Source organism: Macaca mulatta, chromosome 16 (genome assembly GCF_049350105.2).
Source record: "Macaca mulatta isolate MMU2019108-1 chromosome 16, T2T-MMU8v2.0, whole genome shotgun sequence".
Lineage (NCBI taxonomy): Eukaryota > Metazoa > Chordata > Mammalia > Primates > Cercopithecidae > Macaca > Macaca mulatta.
In genome coordinates this window covers 8,185,590-8,206,900 of record NC_133421.1, presented here as the reverse complement: position 1 = coordinate 8,206,900, position 21,311 = coordinate 8,185,590, and the positions used below count along the sequence as shown (strand labels likewise).

At 49.1% G+C, this 21,311-nt stretch overlaps 1 protein-coding gene and 1 long non-coding RNA gene across 5 annotated transcripts in view; both read left to right on the top strand.

The window, feature by feature from the left end:
- The window catches only part of LOC144335298 (uncharacterized), a 33,061-nt gene extending 24,692 nt beyond the window's left edge, over window positions 1-8,369 (top strand). The window contains exons 3-5 of the long non-coding RNA XR_013406049.1: window positions 1,913-2,140; window positions 3,665-3,983; window positions 8,029-8,369. This is a non-coding gene — a long non-coding RNA (uncharacterized LOC144335298). The remainder of the gene's footprint in view (window positions 1-1,912; window positions 2,141-3,664; window positions 3,984-8,028) is intronic.
- Window positions 8,370-10,419: 2,050 nt separating this feature from the next.
- Window positions 10,420-21,311, top strand: part of SLC13A5 (solute carrier family 13 member 5) — a 28,605-nt gene continuing 17,713 nt past the window's right edge. The window contains exons 1-5 of one of the 4 annotated variants that reach the window (XM_077969288.1): window positions 10,420-10,557; window positions 16,743-16,871; window positions 17,120-17,256; window positions 19,903-20,030; window positions 20,772-20,940. In XM_077969288.1, the coding sequence (XP_077825414.1) occupies window positions 10,456-10,557; window positions 16,743-16,871; window positions 17,120-17,256; window positions 19,903-20,030; window positions 20,772-20,940 (665 nt within the window). In that variant the 5' untranslated portion in view covers window positions 10,420-10,455. 4 annotated transcript variants of the gene reach the window in all.

The window sequence follows — 21,311 nt, the reverse complement described above, 5'->3', positions numbered from 1 at the left end:
GGCCTTGAGTTTATGGTGAGTGAGGTGGAAAGTCAGTGGAGGGTTTTGAGCACAGAAGTGACATGATCGGAATTATGATTTAAAAGGTTATCTCTGGGGGCTGTTCTGAGAATAGACTGAACAGAGGTAAGTATGAAGGCAGGGAGATTAGTTAGAAATCTAGGCATGAGGGCTAGATCAGGTTGGCTCCCGTGGAGGTGAGGAGAATAATTGCATGATAGATATATTTAGAAGTTAGAGCCCAGAGGACTGGGTTGGAAGTCTGGGTGTGAAAGAAAGTCAAGAATAATCCAAGTGCTTTTTTAGGGGAAGACAAAGTCTCACTCTGTCACGCAGGCTGGAGGGCAGTGGCGTGATCTTGGCTCACTGCAACCTCTGCCTCCCGGGTTCAAGCAATTCTCCTGCCTCAGCCTCCCAAGTGGTTGAGATTACAGGCACGTGCCACCACACCCAGCTAATTTTTGTATTTTTAGTAGAGATGGGGTTTTGCCATGTTGGCCAGGATGGTTTTGAATTCCTGACCTCAAGTGATTCGCCCACTTCGGCTTCTCAAAGTGCTGGGATTACAGGTATACTCCTGGCCCAATCCAAGTGCTTTTGGCCTGAGCAATTGGAAAAAAATGGACTTTCTATTTGCTAAGATGGGAAAGATTCCAGTTTGGGCTGGGGAATGGTATTCTGGAGTGATTTTGGATGTGTTATGTGTGAGATGCCCATTAGAAATTCAAGTAGAGTTGTCAAGTAGGCTGCCAGAGACGCAAATGTGGAGTTAGGAGAGAGGCTGGGGCTGGCCTGGAAACATCCATTTGGGAGCTGTCTACATGTGATGGTGTTGAAAGCCGTGAGACTGGATGAAATCAGGGAAGAGCTGAACCCTGGGACACTCCAGTGTTTGGAGTTTCAGAAGAACTTGACTCGCAAAAGAGACTGAGAAGAAGTCACTGAGAAGGTGAAAGGAAAACCAAGGAGTGTGGTGTCTGGGAGGCAAGTCGAGAAAGTGTTGTAAGACAGAAGGCTCCGTAGTAACAGATGCTGCCAACGGGGAGAGAGATAAACACTGAAAGGTGGCCATGAGATCAGTGATTTGGAGGTGACTGCTGACCTTGACAGACGGTCTGAATGGAGTTACACAATCCTGACTGGAATGGGTTCAGTGGAGAATGGGCAAAGAAAAAGTGAAGACAGTGAGTATAAACAACCCTTCCCAGGAGCTTTGCCACCAAGGCCATGAGAAAAACAGGTGAGGGACCGGCGTGTAAGGAAGAGAGGGTTTTGCTGAGATAGACGTTACCAAATGTGTGTACACTGTTGAGAATCTTCCAGTAGAGAGGAAAAATTTGTCCTACAGAGTCTTTTTCTGAAATACCTCACACTAATCCTCTCCTTCCATTCCCAACACAGATGTCTTCTTTGGGATTCTGACAACTTTCTTTAAAAAAGAAATCATCGTCTAATTTAATTCAGAGGGTAAACTTTATATGGCATCTTTAACAATGATATGCAACGTGCCATAAAAATGTACACATTTGGCCGGGTGCGGTGGCTCATGCCTGTAACCCCAGGACTTTGGGAGGCCCAGGTGGACGGATCACGAGGTCAAGAGATGGAGATCATCCTGGTCAATATGGTGAAACCTCGTCTCTAGTAAAAATACAAAAATTAGCCGGGTGTGGTGGCGGGTGCCTGTAGTCCCAGCTACTCGGGAGGCTGAGGCAGAAGAATCGCTTGAACCCGGGAGGCGGAGGTTGCAGTGAGCCGAAATCACTGCACTCCAGCCTGGCGACAGAGCGAGACTCAGTCTCAAAAAAAAAAATAAATAAATAAATAAATAAATAGTACACATTTTACTGATGGAAAGATATCCCCCCAACACAAATATTTTCATCTTTTCTATTGATGAATGCATCTGGAGGAGGGAGAAAGGACTTAAGAATTGCATGCCATTCAGCAAAAAAAGGAACTAAAGAGAGTGAAGGAGAAAATGTGAAACCTCACTCAGCCCGAAGGAAACTGTGGAATTCAAGGCTACTAATACTACAGTGACACACAACTTTGGACCCAGCATCAATCTGGAAAGAGATCAAAGTTTGCATTTTAATTCAGACGTCATTTATACACACAGTGATAAAAAGAAATTTGCGTAAGTAAAAAACACACAGTACAGCCTTGCCATCCCGGGCTGCTCTCTGTGTCCAACCTAACAACCCTTGCCTCCAGGAAAAAAAACGATCGTGTTGGAGGGGACTACATTTTCAGTAAGTGGGACATCAGCTCTCCTTATTCTGTCGGAAATATTTTTTTTCTTTATCTTATACGTTGCACCTTATGAATATATTTCTAGTATTAAATGCACGTTGAGTCCCTTTTAAAATGTTAGAAATGTTTATGATGCCATCTTTAAAATATTTTTAAAAGAATAAAGGATGATATGATAAATATCTCTGTATCATAGCCAGTTACAAATAATAAAACACTTCAGATACAGCCGAAGCATCACACTCTTTAATCACATGCCCCCTGGCCACAGATTAAAGCTAAACTAAATTTGGGGTTTATTTATCCCTATATTCCTTTTGTTTCTTTTTTTTAGAGACAGGGTCTTGCTGTGTCTCCCAGGCTGAAGAGCAGTGGCATGATCATAGCTCACGGTACCTTTGAACTCCTGTGTTGAAGTGATCCTTGTGAGAAGCATCTTTTTTTTGTTTGTTTTTGAGATGGAGTCTGGCTCTGTCGCCCAGGCTGAAGTACAGTGACTGGATGCCTCCCGGGTTCACGCCATTCTCGCGATGCTTCCCAGGTTCACGCCAATCTCGCGATGCCTCCTGGGTTCACGCCATTCTCGCGATGCCTCCCGGATTCACGCCATTCTCGCGATGCCTCCCGGATTCATGGCATTCTCGCGATGCCTCCCAGGTTCACGCCATTCTCATGATGCCTCCTGAATTCACGGCATTCTCGTGATGCCTCCCAGGTTCACGCCATTCTCCTGCGTCAGCCTCCTGAGTAGCTGGGGCTACAGGCGCCCATCACCATGCCAGGCTAATTTTTTGTATTTTTAGTAGAGACGGGGTTTCATCATGTTGGCCAGGATGGTCTCAATCTCCTGACCTCATGATCCGCCTGCCTCAGCCTCCCAAAGTGCTGGGATTACAGGCGTGAGCCACTGCGCCCGGCCGAGAAGCATCTTTTAAGACTCAGTATACTCAGAAAGCTCTTGGGTAATAAAAATGTTAATTTCAACACACGTTGGCCAACATGATATAAAATGATTTTCTGGTAGCATGTGTTTTAAATATACTTTTGTCAAAACCTCGGAGCTACAAATTTAGCTCAGCTGGTTATGGGAAGCATCCTTTGTAAACCCTAATTGGCAAAGTTAGTCTTGACTGTCAATCACCTGAATCAGACTAAATTCCGGCCCCCCAAAAGAGTCTGATTTCATTTTCCAATTTGAATATATATGTTAATTATCATCCCTGTGCCAATCATCTTCGAATTTATATAACTCATAGAACTGAGCTCTTCTAACTCACGTAAGTTGATACCATTTCCACACGCTTTAAAGAGAGAGACACTGGACTTAATAATATTTACTGTGGGTGGTAGATTATATTATTTGTTCACAATGATTAATTTCCCCCACTTTTGCCACCCCTCCCTATAGACACAGTATATTTCCCCAACTCCATTGATTTTGGACTTGGCCATGAGACTTGCATTGGCTAGCAGAAGGTGAAAGAGGTGAGCGTGCTGTACCTGAGCAGAAGCTTTTAGAGGTACTGCAAATTCCCACCAGCACTCTTGGCTCCTGTGATGAGAACATGTCCCCAAGAACCTCTGCTTCCTCAATCTGGGTGAAGCCCCTCCACAGCACGGAATGAGAGGACCATGGAGTCGCCCACCATCTACCTACAGCCTGGAGCAGAGTTGCCAAACCATAGACTCCCAGCTGACTTGCGGCACCCCCCAAAATATAGTTAGTTGTAAGTCTAACCCAGGGAACGCTGACCAATACTCTTTTCTATTGACAACATTCAGGACCTGCCTTTTTAGCAATCAAAGCTTGTTTATAAATAAAACAGTGTTCCCAAGTTAAAATGTGGGGTGGAAAAAAACTGATAAGGCTACTCTACTGATCAATGGAGCAGCTCTGTCCATAGAAATACTCACATACCATACCCAAGTAAGTGTAAATAAACTTATTTAAGTAAGTTTAAATAAGTAAGATACAAATGAAAGCATCCAAAATCTAAGAAAATCCTAATCACCTACTGCACTTCTTGGCTTGTCTGCATGTCACAATCTCATCACAATGAGCGATCACGGCTCATTGCAACCTCCACCCCCTGGGCTCAAGCGACCCTCCCACCACACCCGGTTAAGTTTTTGTATTTTTAGTAGAGATGGGGGTCTCGTCATGTTGCCTAGGCTGGTCTCAAACTCCTGAACTCAAGCAATCTGCCTGCCTTGGCCTCCCAAAGTGCTGGGATTACAGGCACCAGTCACAGTGCCTAGCCTAATATCACAATTTTCCTTTTTGTTTTGTTTTGGAGACGGAGTCTCACTCTGTTGCCCAGGCTGGAGTGCAGTGGCGTGATCTCAGCTCACTGCAACCTCCTCCTCCTGGGTTCAAGCGATTCTCCTGCCTCAGTCTCCCAAGTAGCTGGGACTACAGGTGCATGCTGCCACGCCTGGCTAATTTTTTGTATTTTAGTGGAGATGGGGTGTCACCATTGTTGCCCAGGCTGGTCTCAAACTCCTGAGCTCAGGCAATCCGCCCACCTTGGCCTCCCAAAGTGCTAGGATTACAGGCGTGATCCACCGCACCCAGCCTACCTAGTATCACGATTTTCTTAGCTACCCACATCAGTCATAAAATGTGAGCAGGGGCTGGGTGTGGTGTCTCATGCATGTAATCTCAGCACTTTGGGAGGCCAAGGCTCGTGGATCACGAGATTAGGAGTTCGAGACCAGCCTGGCCAACATGGTGAAACCCCATCTCTACTAAAAATACAAAAATTAGCTGGGGGTGGTGGCGGGTGCCTGTAATCCCAGCTACTTGGGAGACTGAGGCAGGAGAATCACTTGAAACTGGAAGGCGGAGATTGCAGTGGGCCAAGATCACACCACTGCACTCCAGCCTGGGCAAAAAAGCGAAGCTCCGTCTCAAAAATAAATAAATAAATATAAAATAATTAAAAAATTAAAATCAAAATAAGTTGGAAAGAATTGGATTCATCAGTCTGAGGTATATTTTTTATTTGCCATGAATTAAAACTGCTTTTTATTTTGAAATAGTTTGACTCACGAGGTGTTACAAAATAGTACAGAGGGTGCCATTTCTCCGGTAACTGCAAAATGAACCTGAGGTCAAATTAATGTAACACACCACATTTTAGAATTTTTATACCAAAAAGTAAATGTTTACTATCTCAGTTTTAAGATTAAAATTATATTAAATGATTCAAGTGGGGAAAAAGTTGCATCACACAATTATGTACTATATACCATTATAACTAAATATTCCCAAATAGTTTTATGTAGGTAAGTAACATACTTTAAGTCAGGGAATAATTTATTTTCGTATTCAAGAAGCATATTCTAATGTCTGGATTTATATTTTGAGAAATACTGTTGTAAGACCTGAGAAATTCAGAACACAACCTGATGATAGTGTAGCAGGACGAGCCGCAGACAAAACTCCTCAGACACTGAGTTAAAGAAGGAAGGGGTTTATTCGGCCGGGAGCATCAGCAAGACTCCTATCTCAAGAGCCAAGCTCCTTGAGTGAGCAATTCCTGTCCCTTTTAAGGGCTCACAATTCTAAGGGGGTCTGCGTGAGAGGGTTGTGATCGATTGAGCAAGCAGCGGGTATGTGACTGGGGGCTGCATGCTCCGGTAATCAGAATGAAACAGAACAGGACAGGAATTTATACAATGCCTGGAATCTATAGATAACATAACCAGTTAGGTCAGGGGTCAATCTTTAACTACAGGGCCCAGGGCGCAGCGCTGGGCTGTCTGCCTGTGGATTTCATTTCTGCCTTTTACTTTTTACTTCTTTTTTCTTTGGAGGAGGAAATTGGGCATAAGACAATATGAGGGGGTGGTCTCCTCCCTTAACAGGTTACTAAAAGTAGCTACATCAAGATAAAATTATCATGACCTAATATAGTTTATGCATTTTATGGTAAGTTACCAATACAAGATATAAATTTGGATGCACTTTCTTTTTCATTACTTCATTTTTTATAGTGCAATGTAGTATGTGGCTAAAATTTTAAGTTATCTGTGAAGTAGGAGTATGACAAGAGGCAGGGCTTTCCTTTGGTAAATAAATTTGTGTGCGTAAATTGAACTCTTATGTTCAACTCTTGGGAATAATTAAATAAGACTCATAAATTTAAAAAATTGGAAATAAGCTGGGCACAGTGGCTCACACCTGTAATCCCAGCACTTTGGGGGGCCAAGGTGGGCAGATCACGAGGTCAGGAATTCGAGACTAGCCTGACCAATATGGTGAAACATGATCTCTACTAAAAATACAAAAAAAAAATTAGCCAGCCATGGTGGCACGTGCCTGTAGTCCCAGCTACTTGGGAGGCTGAGGCAGAAGAATTGCTTGAATCCAGGAGGCAGAGGTTGCAGTGAGTCGAGATTGTACCACTGCACTCCAGCCTGGGTGACAAGCGAGACTCCATCTCAAAAAAAAAAAAAAAAAAAAAAAAAATCAGAAATAACCTTATTATTAGAAATTATGCTCAAACTTCTCCTATATGTGTGTAGCATACTTAGTGAAAGAAAAATGTCTGTATTGCTAAAAACTAATTGATCCAGCAACTGAGAATACACATTGGGTAGATCATGCAATCTCTGTTGTAAATAAAGTTTCCAGGCAACCATGGGTCTATTTCTAGGCTCTATTCTACTATTTTCCTAACCTCATGCCAACAGTTAATGATTACATCAAATATTACAACTTAGTCATTCTTCAAGTCTAAATAACGATTTCCCCTATGTTTTTCCAGAAGTGTCTTAATTATTCTTGGCTTACCTGCTATTTAAACTGAATCTTAGGCTTGTTAACCCAAAATCCCGTTGGGATTTTAATTGGAATTGAATTGAATGTATGGGTTAATTTTAGAGAAATGGATAGTCCTACAATGTTTGGTCTCCCTATCCATGAACTTGGTATAATCTCTCCATTCATTTGACTTTTTGTTGTTGTTTTTGTAGCACTTTGACCTTGGAATTTTTCTTAACAATCTTAACATTCTTTTTCATTTGGTGCTAATTTTGACTGTCCTCCACTGCTGCCTGGCAAATTATTACTTAGCCATTAAGTCTTAGCTCAAATGCCACCTCCTCTATGAAACCTTCCTTCATTACTTTAGGCTCAGTTGGTGGATCCTTCTCCTAAGGCCCCACCAACCAGGGTATTTTGCATACAATTGCAAGAACAGATATTTACTAACAGCCGACTATATGCCAACGCACTGAGTTAAGCACTCTCTGAGCATGAACTCATATAATCTCCAAAACAGCCGTTTAAAATCAAAGTTGGTGCTATTATCTCCATTTATGACAGGATAAGCTCAGAGAGGGTAACTTGTCTGAGGCACACAGCCAGGATGAGCTAGGGCAGGATATAAGCCCAGGCACTCTAGCCTCAGAGTCCATGCTCTGGTGAATCGCCTTGGAAGCAGTTGTATTAAGAACGGAAGTTGTACTTTTACACTGTTGGTGGGAGTGTAAATTAGTTCAACCATTGTGGAAGACAGTGTGGCGATTGCTCAAGGATCTAGAACCAGAAATATCATTTAGACCCAGCAATGTCATTACTGGGTATATACCCAAAGGGTTATAAATCATGCTACTATAAAGACACATGCACACTATTTACAATAGCAAAGACTTAAAACCAACCCAAATGTCCATCAATGATAGACTGGATAAAGAAAATGTGGCACATATATACCATGGAATACTATGCAGCCATAAAAAATAATGAGCCCATGTCCTTTGCAGGGACACGGATGAAGCTGGAAGCCATCATTCTCAGCAAACTAATCCAGGAACAGAAAACCAGACACCGTATGGTCTCAGTCATAAGTGAGAGTTGAGCAATGAGAACACATGGACACAGGGAGGGGAACATCACACACTGAGACCTGTTGGGGGGTGTGGGGCAAGGGGAGGGAGAGCATTAGGACAAATACCTACAAAGCCCCTAATGCGGGACTTAAACCCTAGATGTCGGGTTGATGGGTGCAGCAAACCACCATGGCACATGTATACCTATGTAACAAACCTGCACATTCTGCACATGTATCCCAGAACTTAAAGTAAAATTTAAAAAAAAGAAAAAAGAACCGAAGTTGTTTACTTGCTGTCATTCATGCATCCCAGAAAAAAAGGTTTGAGTGCACACCCTGGATTAGGTACTGGGAAAGGCACTAGCTAGACAGGTGGTGATGAATAAAACAGACAGTAAATAGAAAATACATCATAATAATGTATCATGTATTTTAAAATAGCTACAAGATATTTTAAATATTCTCACCGCAAAGAAATGACAAATATTTGGGCCAGGTGCGGTGGCTCACACCTGTAATCCTAGTACTTTGGGAGACTGAGATGGGTGGATCACCTGAGGTCAGGAGTTCGAGACCAGCCTGGCTAACATGGTAAAACCCCGTTTCTACTAAAAATAAAAAAAATTAGCCAGGCATGGTGGAGCATGTCTGTAATCCCAGCTACTTGGGAGGCTGAGGCAGGAGATTCACTTGAACCTGGGAGGCAGAGGTTGTAGTGAGCCAAGATCGGGCCACTGCACTCCAGCCTGGGTGACAAGAGCAAAACTCTGCCTCAAACAAACAAACAAAAAAACAAGAGAAATGATAAATATTTGAGTGATAAATATGCTCATTAGCCTGATTTGAACACACCACAATTATACATATATTGAAAAATCACATGGTACCCTGTAAATATAGGCAATGATTTGTCAATGAAAAATGAAATAACACTTAAAAAAATAAAAAGTAAAAAAAAAAGTTACACCAATAAATATAAGAGGTACAAATTGTGCGAAGTGCCCTGGGGACAAGAGGAAAGGCGGGAAAACCTAGGGCTATATAAATGAGAATCACAAAGTGAGGAGGACAGGAGGAGGGCAATTACGGATGGGCTTGGGGGAATGCATGTCCTTGGATGCAGGTCACAGAAAGGAACTCATGAGCTTGATTCAGGATGTGTTGAATTTTCAGCCCCAGACACCTCCAGTCTGCGGAAGGTTGGACATACGGAAATCTGGGACTCTGGCATCATGGCTGGGTTGAAGGCACAGGATGGTAATCACTAAGGAGCAGGCTGTGGTTAAGCCACCAGCATGGAAGAGACTCCCCGAAGGGAAGCTGCAGAGTGAGAGGCAGGCAGAAGAGAGGAAAGAAGAAAATCACAGAGGTGGGGATGTCTTTGCATCCGTGTGTCTGCAGTGCCCAAAACAGGGCGTCGCGGAGAAGAGGTGCTCAGTACCCGTCTGTTGCCTGGCGGGCTGAATACATGGGCGACTGTCTCAGTGTCGCCTTAATTGTGTCCCTTCCTCTCTAGACCTCCGTTTCCCTCTGACCTGGGTCGGGTGGGCAGCTGTGGCTGCTGGGGCTCGGTGGGGCCCCTCCAAGACGCGCGTCCGCATCTGCCCGCCGGGTGTCCGCGGGGCGCAGTGTCCACTGGAGCGCGAGAGCCCCTGGGACCGCGGAGGACAGTGGCCTGGCCTCCCCCTGCGATCGCCCAGGAGCTCAGGGGCAGAGAGTGCGAGCGGGGAAAGGGGGTCCTGCACCCAGAGCGGGGCGTATGTGGCGAGGAAGCCAGGGAGACCGGGAAACGAGGCCCGCGGTGCAGAGGGCGCGGGGCGTGCGGGGACACCTCCCGGAGACACATGGTTGGGGCGGAAGTAAGGAGATGGAAAGGAGAGGGAGATCGGGGAGATGGACCTGAGAGACCCAGAGGCCTGCAGAGATTTTCATCCGGGACCCTTCAGAGCCCAGGAAAGAGCAGGTGCGGACGCGGGAGGGCGCCTCACGCCAAAGCGGGTAGCACCAGTGACCTAAACACGCCCCGCTTGGCAGCCCCGGGACGCACCTCTGCCCGGGTAGCGCAGCAGAGGCTTGGAGAGCGCGAGGTGGTAGGGCCCAGGCTGCCCCTAGAGGGCTGGCCCGAAGCGTTAGAGTCCAAAGACGCCTCCCGCCGCCGCCGGGTGGCAGAACTGGGGGCAGGCGCGTCCCACCGACCCCGAGGGGTGGCCCCGCCCCAGGGCCGTGGGGAGGTGCCCCCGTGCGGGGCGGAGTTGTCACCGCCCCCTCCCCAATCCCCAGGGACTGCGGCCCCTTCTTAAGCCCGCGGCGCTTCTAGCTGCCCCTCACTCGTCTCGCCCGCCAGTCTCCCTCCCGCGCGATGGCCTCGGCGCTGAGCTATGTCTCCAAGTTCAAGTCCTTCGTGATCTTGTTCGTCACCCCGCTCCTGCTGCTGCCACTCGTCATTCTGATGCCCGCCAAGGTCAGTTGCATCTCCAGGCAGCCCTTCGGACACCGGGCGCCCGGTGCCCACTAAGGGGCACCGAATCCGGGAGCCCTGAGCTGGAGCGCACGGATTTCACCGGGAGCACAGCTCTCCCGGGGCGCGCGCACTCAGGAGCTCCAGGTGCCAGATGGGAGGTGCCCTGTAAAGAATCCGAGGGGCATGGCGACCCCAGGGCGCACCACCCTTGGGGTTTACAGATCCCAGGGCGCAAGAGCCGTCCAGGCAAGCACAGAAACCTCGAAGTGAGCACAGATCTCAGTCACACAGATCCCAGCCTTAGGCTCAGTCCCTGGCTCCGAATTGAATCTCCCCACAGTGCATAACCCCGTTTCCTCCCAGAATGCCACCTGCGCCAACAGGGAACCTGGGAGCTTGCCTTTCCCTCTCTCTCTCCTGTCTTTTCCCTTCGCCAAAGAAGACTTCAAGCTGTAGGTGACTTCCGCCGTCAGGAGGGACCTACAGGAAAAAAATCATCACCCACGTGGATCCTGCGCTGTCTTTGCCACTCTCTGGTCCTTCCTTGGGCCTTAGTGTCTCTATCTGTGATCCACATTTCTTCCAACCTGGAGCGCCACATCTGATTCCTAATCCTGCCCCAGGCTGCAGGCAGGTCGGGGTTGGCCTGCTTTGCCTGCTGCCTGCTGGGGCTGTAGCAGGAGGCGGGACACATTCCCAGAGCTCACGCCTTGGGTGGCAGGACCTGGAGTCGCAGGGAAGCTTCCTCCCAGGCCCTAGTCTCCTAATGCTTCTGTGAGGGAGACAGAGAATGAATGGCCTTGGCCGCAGGGTGGGGGCAGGCTCCACTGGGCTGTGCACAGCCAGTTTGGCAGAGGCCCGAGCCCTTTGAAGCCTTTTGTGGCTGCTGGCTGCTCCTTCCTCGTTCCTTCTTTCAGCCCTTTCACTCTCAGCCCAGACAGGAAACCTCCAGCTCCCCCACTCCCCTCCCCAGGCAGGTTTGGGAAACAGAGGAGCTCTTCAGGGGATGCTCTGGGGGGAGCTCTAGAGGAAGGGAGTGCACTGGGGTGTCAGGAAGCCAACCTGCAAGAGAACTCGACTTCCACCATTCTCTCATCTGCGTGACCTTAGCCAAGTGCCTGTGCTCTCTGGGCCTTGGTGTTCTCATCTGTACAATGGGGCTAGGCGGTTTGGTTCTGACACTTTAAGGCTTTGGGAATCAAAAGGGATTAAGGTTGGTTCCTAGGATGGGGGAGGGGGAGACTGGGAGGAGCCCTTGGGTGGGCCTAGCACAGGCCCTGGATGGGTCAAGGACAGCAGATCCAACTGTGGAGGCTCTGCAGTTGCCGCACCACCTGTGAGCAGCCACACTTCCTCCGTAGCAAGAAGTTTGGGGCTGTTATTGTCCAGGCGAAGGAGCCAGGCAGGAGAGCTGCGACTTCACCTCTGCTGGTAGGGAGTGACCTTCCCTGGGAATGATTATAGTAGCTTGGCTGACCTTCCTGCCCCAGGAGACCCCACTCACACACACACACACACACACACACACACACAGACACACACACAAAACACACAAACACACAGACACACAAACACACAAAACACACAAACACAGACACAAACACACAGACACACAAACAGAAAACACACACAAATACACAAAACACACAAACACAGACGTGCAAACACACACACAAACACACAGACACAAACGCACACACAAAACACACAAAAACACACAAACATACACAAACACACAAAACACAGACACACAAACACACACAAAAACACACAAGCACACACACACACACCCTGAACTGGAAACCGCAACTCAGTGTGTGTGTGTGTGTGTGTGTGTGAGAGAGAGAGAGAGAGAGAGAGAGAGATTAAGCTGTCCTGTGAATGAGGACCAGGGAGGGGAAGCAAAGAACCCAGGGAGAGTCCTTCCAAAGGCTGCCTTCATGAGCTTTCCTTCTGACGGGGTTGGGTGAGGACCCTGGACCTTGTCTTCTTGTTTTTTCCCTTTGTGCCTGTTTCGGTCACCATGCGTCCACCCTCCACGGCCACCCCATTGTGCAAGGAAACCCAGAGGGTACACAGCACAGGCAGGGCAGCTGGGAAGCTGGTGAGAAGCTGGCAGGACCTTGGCAGCCTGAGCAACACAGTCCTTGCCAGGAGGTGACTCCCAGGGCACGCCACCCTCTCCCAACACCCAGGCCCCTCTTCTCACCGGCTGTCTCCAGTTCTCCTGTCTCTACCTGGACTCCCTCCTGGTCTCATCTCTGCTCCACTTTCTCTATCCTTTCTCTGGGTCCTTTTTTATTTAAAAAAATTTAATACAATAAATGATAAATTTATTGTATCATTTATTTTATTAAAATGTAAAAGTTTTTTTTAACAAATCTGTAAGGTATAAAATAAAAATAAAAATACCCTCAAAGCCCATAAGTTATTCATATTTTGATGAACATCTTTCCAGAAACCAATCAATCTCTTCTCTCTCTTCCCAAACACACACACACACACACACACACACACACAAATACACACACACACAGAGTAGGTTTTGCCTGCATTTTTTCATTAAGTGGTGTGTCAGGAAACCCTGACTTGTTAAACTTTTCTAACATCTGCTTCCCATCCTGCCCTCTCCCTTGACACTGTGGAGGCATTCTAGACTAGGGGGATCAAGCCTGTTGACTTCAGGGATGAGGCACCTCCTGGGCTTCCAAATAGTGGCATGGAGGTGAGGGGGCAGTTAACTTTGTGTCTCATCCTCTTTCCTAGTGGGTCTGTTTGACTCCTCCAGGAACACACAGTGTACACTGGTGACGCACGCCACCTACTGCTTCTAAGTTTAGAGAATCAAAAGTTACCGAGGACTTTGTGCGCCATATGGGAAGAACGAGGACTCTTAAATCCACGATTTGCAGATGAAGACATGAAACAAGAGGGGATAGGGGCCAGGATTGGGAGCAGGAGGAGTAATTTATGAGCGACATTGTTTAGAATTGCTATCACCTGATGATAGTAAGAAGGAAACTAATGTTTAGCTAATATTATTGTTTTAAAATTCTCTCCGATGCGCCCTCTCGTTGTCTGCCCCTGGAGGGGATCATTCTCATGGCCTGCCCAGTGGTACACCCCTGACACCAAGGCCCAAAGAAGTTAGTGGCTGCCAAAGGCCAGACAGTGGCTGACAGCGGGCGCCAATCATATCTGTCTGGTGTCAAAGCCTGGGTTTCCAGTGACGCTGCTGTTCCGCCTTTAGTTCAGTGGCTGTCAACCAGCATTGATCCTTTCTCCTGCCCTCACCCTGCCCCACAACAGGGGACCTTTGGCAAAGTACAGAGACATTTTTTGCCGTCCCAAATGGAGACAGTCTTACTGGCATCTCACAGGTGGAAGCCAGCGGTGCTCTAAGCATCCTGCAGTACACAGCCCCCACAACAAAGAATCATTTAATCCAAAATGTCAGTGTGCCGAGGCTGAGTAACCCTGCCTTGCCAGTAGGGAGGTGCCCTGGGTTGCTTGTGGGATGCTGAAAAAGATGTATTTCTTGTGGCTGATAACACAACCCCGACAAAGAATTTCTAAGTCTTCCTGCAATGTTTCGTGCAAATAATCCATACGCTCTTCTGGGTGATGAGAAGCAGGGATTGTGTACAGGTGCATCTGTTCTTCCGCAGCGTTGTCAGAGTTAAACTCAGATCAATGCTATTGATTCCTTTAATAAGCATTTGCAAAGATGGCCGGGCGCGGTGGCTCACACCTGTAATCCCAGCACTTTGGGAGGCCAAGACAGGTGGATAATCAGGCTAGGAGATGGAGACCATCCTGGCCAACATGGTGAAATCCCGTCTCTACTAAAAATACAAAAGTTAGCTGGGCGTGATGGCACTTGTCTGTAATCCCAGTTACTCAGGAGACTGAGGCAGGAGAATTGCTTGAACCCAGGAGGCAGAGGCTGCAGTGAGCCTAGATCGCACCACTGCACTCCAGCCTGGGGACAGAGCAAGACTCTGTCTAAAAAATAAATAAATAAATAAATAAATAAATAAATAAGCATTTGTAAAGATATCGTAAGTGTTAAACCTGTTCTGGATGCCGAGGACAGTGATCTACAAATACAGCAGGTTCTTGAATAATGTCGATTCATTCAACATCATTTCATTATAATGTTGATGGGAGGAGGAGGGGAAAGGAAGGATCCCTTGAGCCCAGGAGGAGGAGGCTGCAGTGAGCTGTGATTGTGCCACAGCACTCCCGCCTGGACAACAAAGCGAGACCCTGTCTCAAAAAAAAAAAAAAAAAAAAAAAAAAAGAGCGAGAGAGAAAGAAAAGAAAATGATTGCCAGCTGGGGCCACTGTCTGTGTGGAGTTTGCACGTTATCCTCGTTGTCTGCATTGGTTTTCTCCAGCTACTGTTGTTTCCTTCCACATCCCAAACCTGTGCACGTTAGGTGAATTAGAGTGTCTGCAGGCTCCCCATCTGAATGAGTGTGGGTGTGCGTTCATTGTGCATTCTGCAATGGGATGGCATCTTATCCAGGGCTGGTATCTACCTTGTACCCTGAGCTGCCAGGACAGGCTCTGGCCACCCAAGACCCTGACCTGCCGTAACTGGATAATTATCTAACTTGTTTCTATTAATGTTTCTTAAGCATATGTATAGCTCACATTCCTTTCCGTGTTTAATATTGGAAGTGTTTTGGTCCTTATTTAGGATCTCCGTGATGTTTTTGTGACCAGAAATATGCTATAGAAATTTAACTGTTGTTTCTAGCAATTTGCCTATGGGAATATTGGCTTACGTTGTTTCGCTTACACATTGCAGTTTCCAAAAACCAATCAACGATGTTAAGTGAGGACTCACTGTGCTGTTTGTGCTCTCGAGTCACGCACTGGTTGTGGTGGTAGAAGGACAGTTGAGGAAATAGTGACAACCCCATATGCTAATGGCTGGGGAGGGTACTTAGAAGAAGGGCGCAAACCAGACTGTGGAGGGGGTGCAGGGAGACATCTAAGAAGGAACTCTGAGGTTGGGCGTAGTGGCTCACACCTGTAATCCCAGCACTTTGGGAGACTGAGGTGGGCGGATCATGAGGTCAAGAGTTCAAGATCAGCCTGACCAACATGGCAAAACCCCGTCTCTACTAAAAATACAAAAATTAGCCTGGTGTGGTGGCGCACGTCTGTAATGCCAACTCCAGAGGCTGAGGCAGGAGAATCGCTTGAACCCGGGAGGTGGAGGTTGCAGTGAGCTGAGATCGTGCCGTTGCACTCCAGCCTGGGCAATAGGATTGAAACTCTGTCTCATAAAAAAAAAAAAAAAAAAAAAAAGCCAATGAAAGATAAAACAACCTAGGGAGGTGGCTAGTTTTATTATATAATAATTATTATTTTTATTTCAATAGCTTTAGGGGTACATGTAGTTTTTGGTTACATGGATGAATTGTATAGTGGTGAAGTCTGAGATTTTAGTGCACCCATCACCCAAGTAGTGTATGTGGTGCCCAATATGTAGTTTTTCAATCCCTCACTCCCCTCCCACCCTCCCTGCTTCTAAGTCTCCAGTATCCATTCTACCACGCTATATACCTTTGGGTACCCATAGTTTAGCTCCCACTTATAAGTGAGAACATGCAGTATTTGGCTTTCCATTCCTGAGTCACTTCTCTTAGAATAATGGCCTCTTAGGTGGCAAGATCAAAACTCCATCTTAAAAAAAAAAAAAAAAACAAAGTAACAGATATTTTAATCTTCTTTTCCTTCTCCTCTTCTTCCTTTCTTTTCTTCCTCCTCTGTCCCCCTTCCTCTCTTTCTTCTATCCCTTCCTCCTCCTTCTCCTCCTTTTTCCTTTTCTTCCTTGTCCTATTCTTGATCTTTTCTTTTGAGAGGTAGCTAATCCAAGGTTTGAGAAGATCAAAGAACGTGCCTAGAACCACACCTCTGGAAAGGAGGGAGGCAGGGACGAGGGGTGGGAATGGGGCAGGAGTCCTTTGAGGATAGATCCTATGCCTGCCTCCCCAGCCTGACCCCAGAAAGCTGTGCTGACTAGGGCTGGGGAACAGGATGACTTTGAGTGGATTCCCTCTGAGATCGCCCCTGTGTCTTGACAATCCACGCCAGCTGCCGTCCGGGGGGTTCCGGGGGTGGGGAGAGTGAGGCGGCCACATGCCGAAGCCTCAGGACTGTCTCTTCAGTTTGTCAGGTGCGCCTACGTCATCATCCTCATGGCCATTTACTGGTGCACAGAAGTCATCCCTCTGGCTGTCACCTCTCTCATGCCTGTCTTGCTTTTCCCACTCTTCCAGATTCTGGACTCCAAGCAGGTAAGCAGACCGAGGGGATCCTGGTGACTTCCTGGTTCTCCCCTTGTCTTTTTCTGTGGTCCTCTCTGTGAGCCGCACAGGCGTGGGGGTGACCGGAAAACCTCCATTGTGGGTTCTCCCTGGCAGGGAGACACCACTCGGGCCTGCATCCCCACTCCAAGCGGTCCCTGAAGTCAGCATCTGGGACTTGGGTGGCTCTAGTGTGTGGCAAGGGGCAGCCCTGATGGGGCCTTCGTGCCACGCTCCAGGTGTGTGTCCAGTACATGAAGGACACCAACATGCTGTTCCTGGGCGGCCTCATCGTGGCCGTGGCTGTGGAGCGCTGGAACCTGCACAAGAGGATAGCCCTGCGCACGCTCCTCTGGGTGGGGGCCAAGCCTGCACAGTAATTACGCCTTCTCTCTCTTGCCACGTGGCTCTGCATGAGCCCCAGGGCTGCAAGGGGGTGGAGGGTGGCACAGACCGGGCCGCCCACTGGTGAGGGCTGGCCATGGGCTTACCTGGACTTGGCTGGGTGGGACGCATTGTAGCTTTAGCTGGAGAGACCAGATGCACGCGTGGTGGTGGCACACGGTGAGCAGCAGTAAGTAAGGGTCCTCTGAATCCAGAGGAGGTGGGTCAGCAAGAGTCCTTGCAGGCTTGGAAGGCTTCCTGGGGGAGGCAGCTAGCTGCAGGGTTCCACAGGGAACAAATTGGATAGAGGCTGGATCAAGCTGTGTCTGATGAGGTAGGGGAAGCAGGCCAGAAGTGGCTCAACCACCCAGCTCATGGGGAAACAGAAAGGTCCTCTCTCCAAGCTGGAGCATCTATTCCCACTGCAAAGAAGCTTCTTAACTTATCTCCCTGACATCGCTCAGTACCCCAGCTTCTCTCTCCATTTTCAAGATCTCCCCTGCCAATCTAGCTGGCCATTTCCAGCCAAGCCATGGAGTCAATATAACCATAATCATAGCCATAATCAATCATGATCATAATGCGTATATTGAGTGTCTACAAGGCCCCAGGCATGATGCCAGAAGCTTATTCATTGCCTCATTTAATTCTCACAACTCTGACAGCTGAGGATTCTTCTTACCGCCCACATTCTGTGGATGAGGAATTGGAGGCAGAGAGGGGTAAAGTGATTTGCTCATGGACACACGGGGATTGGACCCAGCTTCTCTGATAAGGTCTGTGTCCTCTCTAATCAGAAACTCAGGGCACATCTTCCTTTTGAGGCAATGTGTCCCCTCAATGATGCCATGTCCCAGGCCCAGCCCTTGGGAGTCAGCTCCTGGTCAGTTCACGGTAAATTCCTCCTGAGGCGCCCCTGTGCCGGGGGCTGCGCTAGACCCCAAGCACACACAGACACTGGCCTGCCCTGCGGGCGACCCATGCCCGGGGCTCCCTGGGTGCCTCAGGCTCCCCTGAGCAGGGGGCTTTGTGGCTCTCTGATCTCTGTTACACATCCTGGCATTGATTCCTTCTAGTGACTGGTTTAGCGTCAAATCGAAAGCCATCGTATTTTCTAGAAACGAGAGACCCCAGGAAAGTGGACCTCGGGGCCCTCAAAATTCTTTTTCTTGGCCCCCTTGAGTGGCCAGCTTGGGTGGGAGGCCACTCCAGTGGGGTTCATTCTGGAGCACGTTGGAGAGCTTCCACTTCCAAACCCAAGTTCATACATGCTTCTCTCTCCTTGCTGCCACCCGGCTCCTCTGAGCACGGTCTCCAGTTGTCCAAGGCACTGGCTGTCCTGCGGGTCACCTGTATGTGAGGCACCCTTGGTGCCTTGAAATAGCATGTAGAAGCCTTGGTTCTTCTAAGACAACTCCATTCATGCAAACTCTCCCCCTCCTCCTAGCCTGGGTCCCAGACTTTTTTTTTTTTTTTATGGGTCCATAATGTCCGCCTGTGAGGACAGCAGCTTGGGCCCTGGGCAGAACAGCTTCTAGGTCCCTTCTTCAGGCTCCTATCCCTGCCCCTGCTCCTACCCCCTGGTGAACTAGGAGCCCTGAGGAGGAGCCTGGCTGCAACAGGGCCCGCAGGCTGAGAGTAGTCAAGCTCCTTCTGCCCCCTAGCCTTGGACAGCTGGGGCGTGTGGAGCCACAGAGCAGAGTCAGGCCCTGCCCTACTCACAGCCTAAGGAGAGAGCAGACGTGGAAACAGGTGCTTTGAACCCAGCGCAGCGATGATGAGAGTAAGCGGGAGGATTGAGAACGGCCAGACCAGCCCCACCTGGTGCACACTGAGAGGGTGGTCCCGGGCGAGGGACATTGCTTGGGCAGGCTCTGAAGGACCATGAGGAGTCTTCCTGATAGACGGCAGAGAAGGGAGCAGGGGTTATAAGCAAAGGGAGTGTATTTTCTGAATACTGTTTGTGTGATCAGTTCCACTGCAGCATGGAGGGGTCAAAGTGTATATGCGGGGGCGGAGGGGAGATGGTGGGGACGGAGTGGCAGCGGGAGAAGAGTCACACTTTCCCAAGCTCCCTCCCCAGCTCACCTTACCCCTACTCTGCTTAGCCCTTCTGAACTTCTGAGAGGTGAGGCAGGGTTTGGGAGTGGGTGGGAATTTCCTAGCCAGAAGTGGGAAGCTGGGGCTGCCTGCACGTAGGGGTATTCCGGCATACCCCAGGGCAAGCTCATATTGAGTTGGCACCATCTGGATGCCTGGGCTTCCCCTGCTAGATGGTGGGGCAGGGGTGCTCCTTAGAACCACGACTGGATCTGAGGCCTCTTGGTAACCCCAGAAGCAAGCAGAGTAGACATCAGGAATGTGTGTGGGAGAGGCGGGAGGGAGAGAGGAATGGAGGAGGCAAAGAAGGGAAGGAGGGAGGGAAGGGAGGCTCTCAAACTGTCATCCCTATTCGAATATCCGATCTTGAATTGGCCTCAACACCTGTGCATCCCTGCAGGGCTGGACCCAGTCCCCAGCTGCTTCCCAGGAAGTATGGGGGTGGGGTGGGGATTCTCTGGCTTTCCTCCCTGCCCCTCCTCTGCAGGTTGATGCTGGGCTTTATGGGCGTCACCGCCTTCCTGTCCATGTGGATCAGTAACACGGCAACCACGGCCATGATGGTGCCCATTGTGGAGGCCATATTGCAGCAGATGGAAGCCACGAGCGCAGCCACCGAGGCCGGCCTGGAGCTGGTGGACAAGGGCAAGGCCAGTGAGCTGCCAGGTGAGCCCCTGGCCAGGGCACTGCCAGGCCACAACAGCAGCCTTCCCCTCCCTCTGCTGGCACATGCTTTGGCCACCCCCTTCTCCCTGTCTGCTTCCTGGAACCCTCCTTTAAACACGCATAGAGAAAAAAAAAAATAGAAACTACTGTTGTCGTAAGTTTTAGGAAGGGGATTATTGCATAAAAGTTAGATCCTTTAATAGAGCTTTGAACAAAGTCCCACCCTCGGTTCCCATCAGTTGCAGAAATCAGTGCGTTCACCTGATTATTCATTCGGGCATCTTGCGAGCACTTACGGGTGCCCCTCACTCCTTGCTACTCCTGCTCATCCTCAAGGAGGCCTTCTCTGACCTCCTCGAGCAGCTCAAATCCTTCCGCTCTCTGCTCCCATAGGTCTTGGACTTGGTGTCCCATGCTTGCTTCTCTGCTAGGTGCCAAGCTGAGGGAGGCAAGTCAGCATCTGCCATGCCGTCTGCCATGTCCCCTTACCATCCCCAGCCCAGAGCAGTAGACTCAGGGTCTGTGGCTGACGGCCTGATTGCCAGACCCAGGGCAAGGTCCTGGGGCTTACAGAGAGGAATTGGGCACATCCCTGCCAACAACTCTTATGGAGCCCAGTGGGGCAGCTAAATCAGCAGAGCTGGGATCTCCCAATCCTCAGGTCAGCAGCAGAGTCAGGAGCCGGGGCTGGGCAGGCAGCCCCCAAGACCGGCTCAGCTGACAGCGCTGTGCCCACCACAGGGAGCCAAGTGGTTTTTGAAGGCCCCGCTCTGGGGCAGCAGGAGGACCAAGACTGGAATAGGTTGTGCAAGGCCATGACCCTGTGCATCTGCTACGCGGCCAGCATCGGGGGAACTGCCACCCTGACTGGGACGGGACCCAACGTGGTGCTCCTGGGCCAGATGAACGAGTGAGTCCTTGGTCACACCTTCTGGGGACTACAAAGTGGGTACCAGGGCTAGAGGGACCTGCCCATCTCTCTCTGCTCCTCCGCAGAGTCCTGGAGCTCGGGGCAGCCAGACCTGGCCTGGGAGCCTGGCAGGGGTGGAAAGATGTGGCCCCATCCAGCCTCTGTGTCCTGGCACCCCTACTGATGCCAGGGGAGCCAACATCCAAGTCTGCTTACTGCTATGACGCAAGACCCACCACCTCCCCTGGGCTCAGGGATTCTGGCTCAGAGAGCGAGTGTGGATCGAACGCTGAGCTAAAGGCATGGCAGATGACAATGTACTTCCAGATGCTGGGTCCTTTGTTGAAACTTGTAGAAAACAGACACCTCTA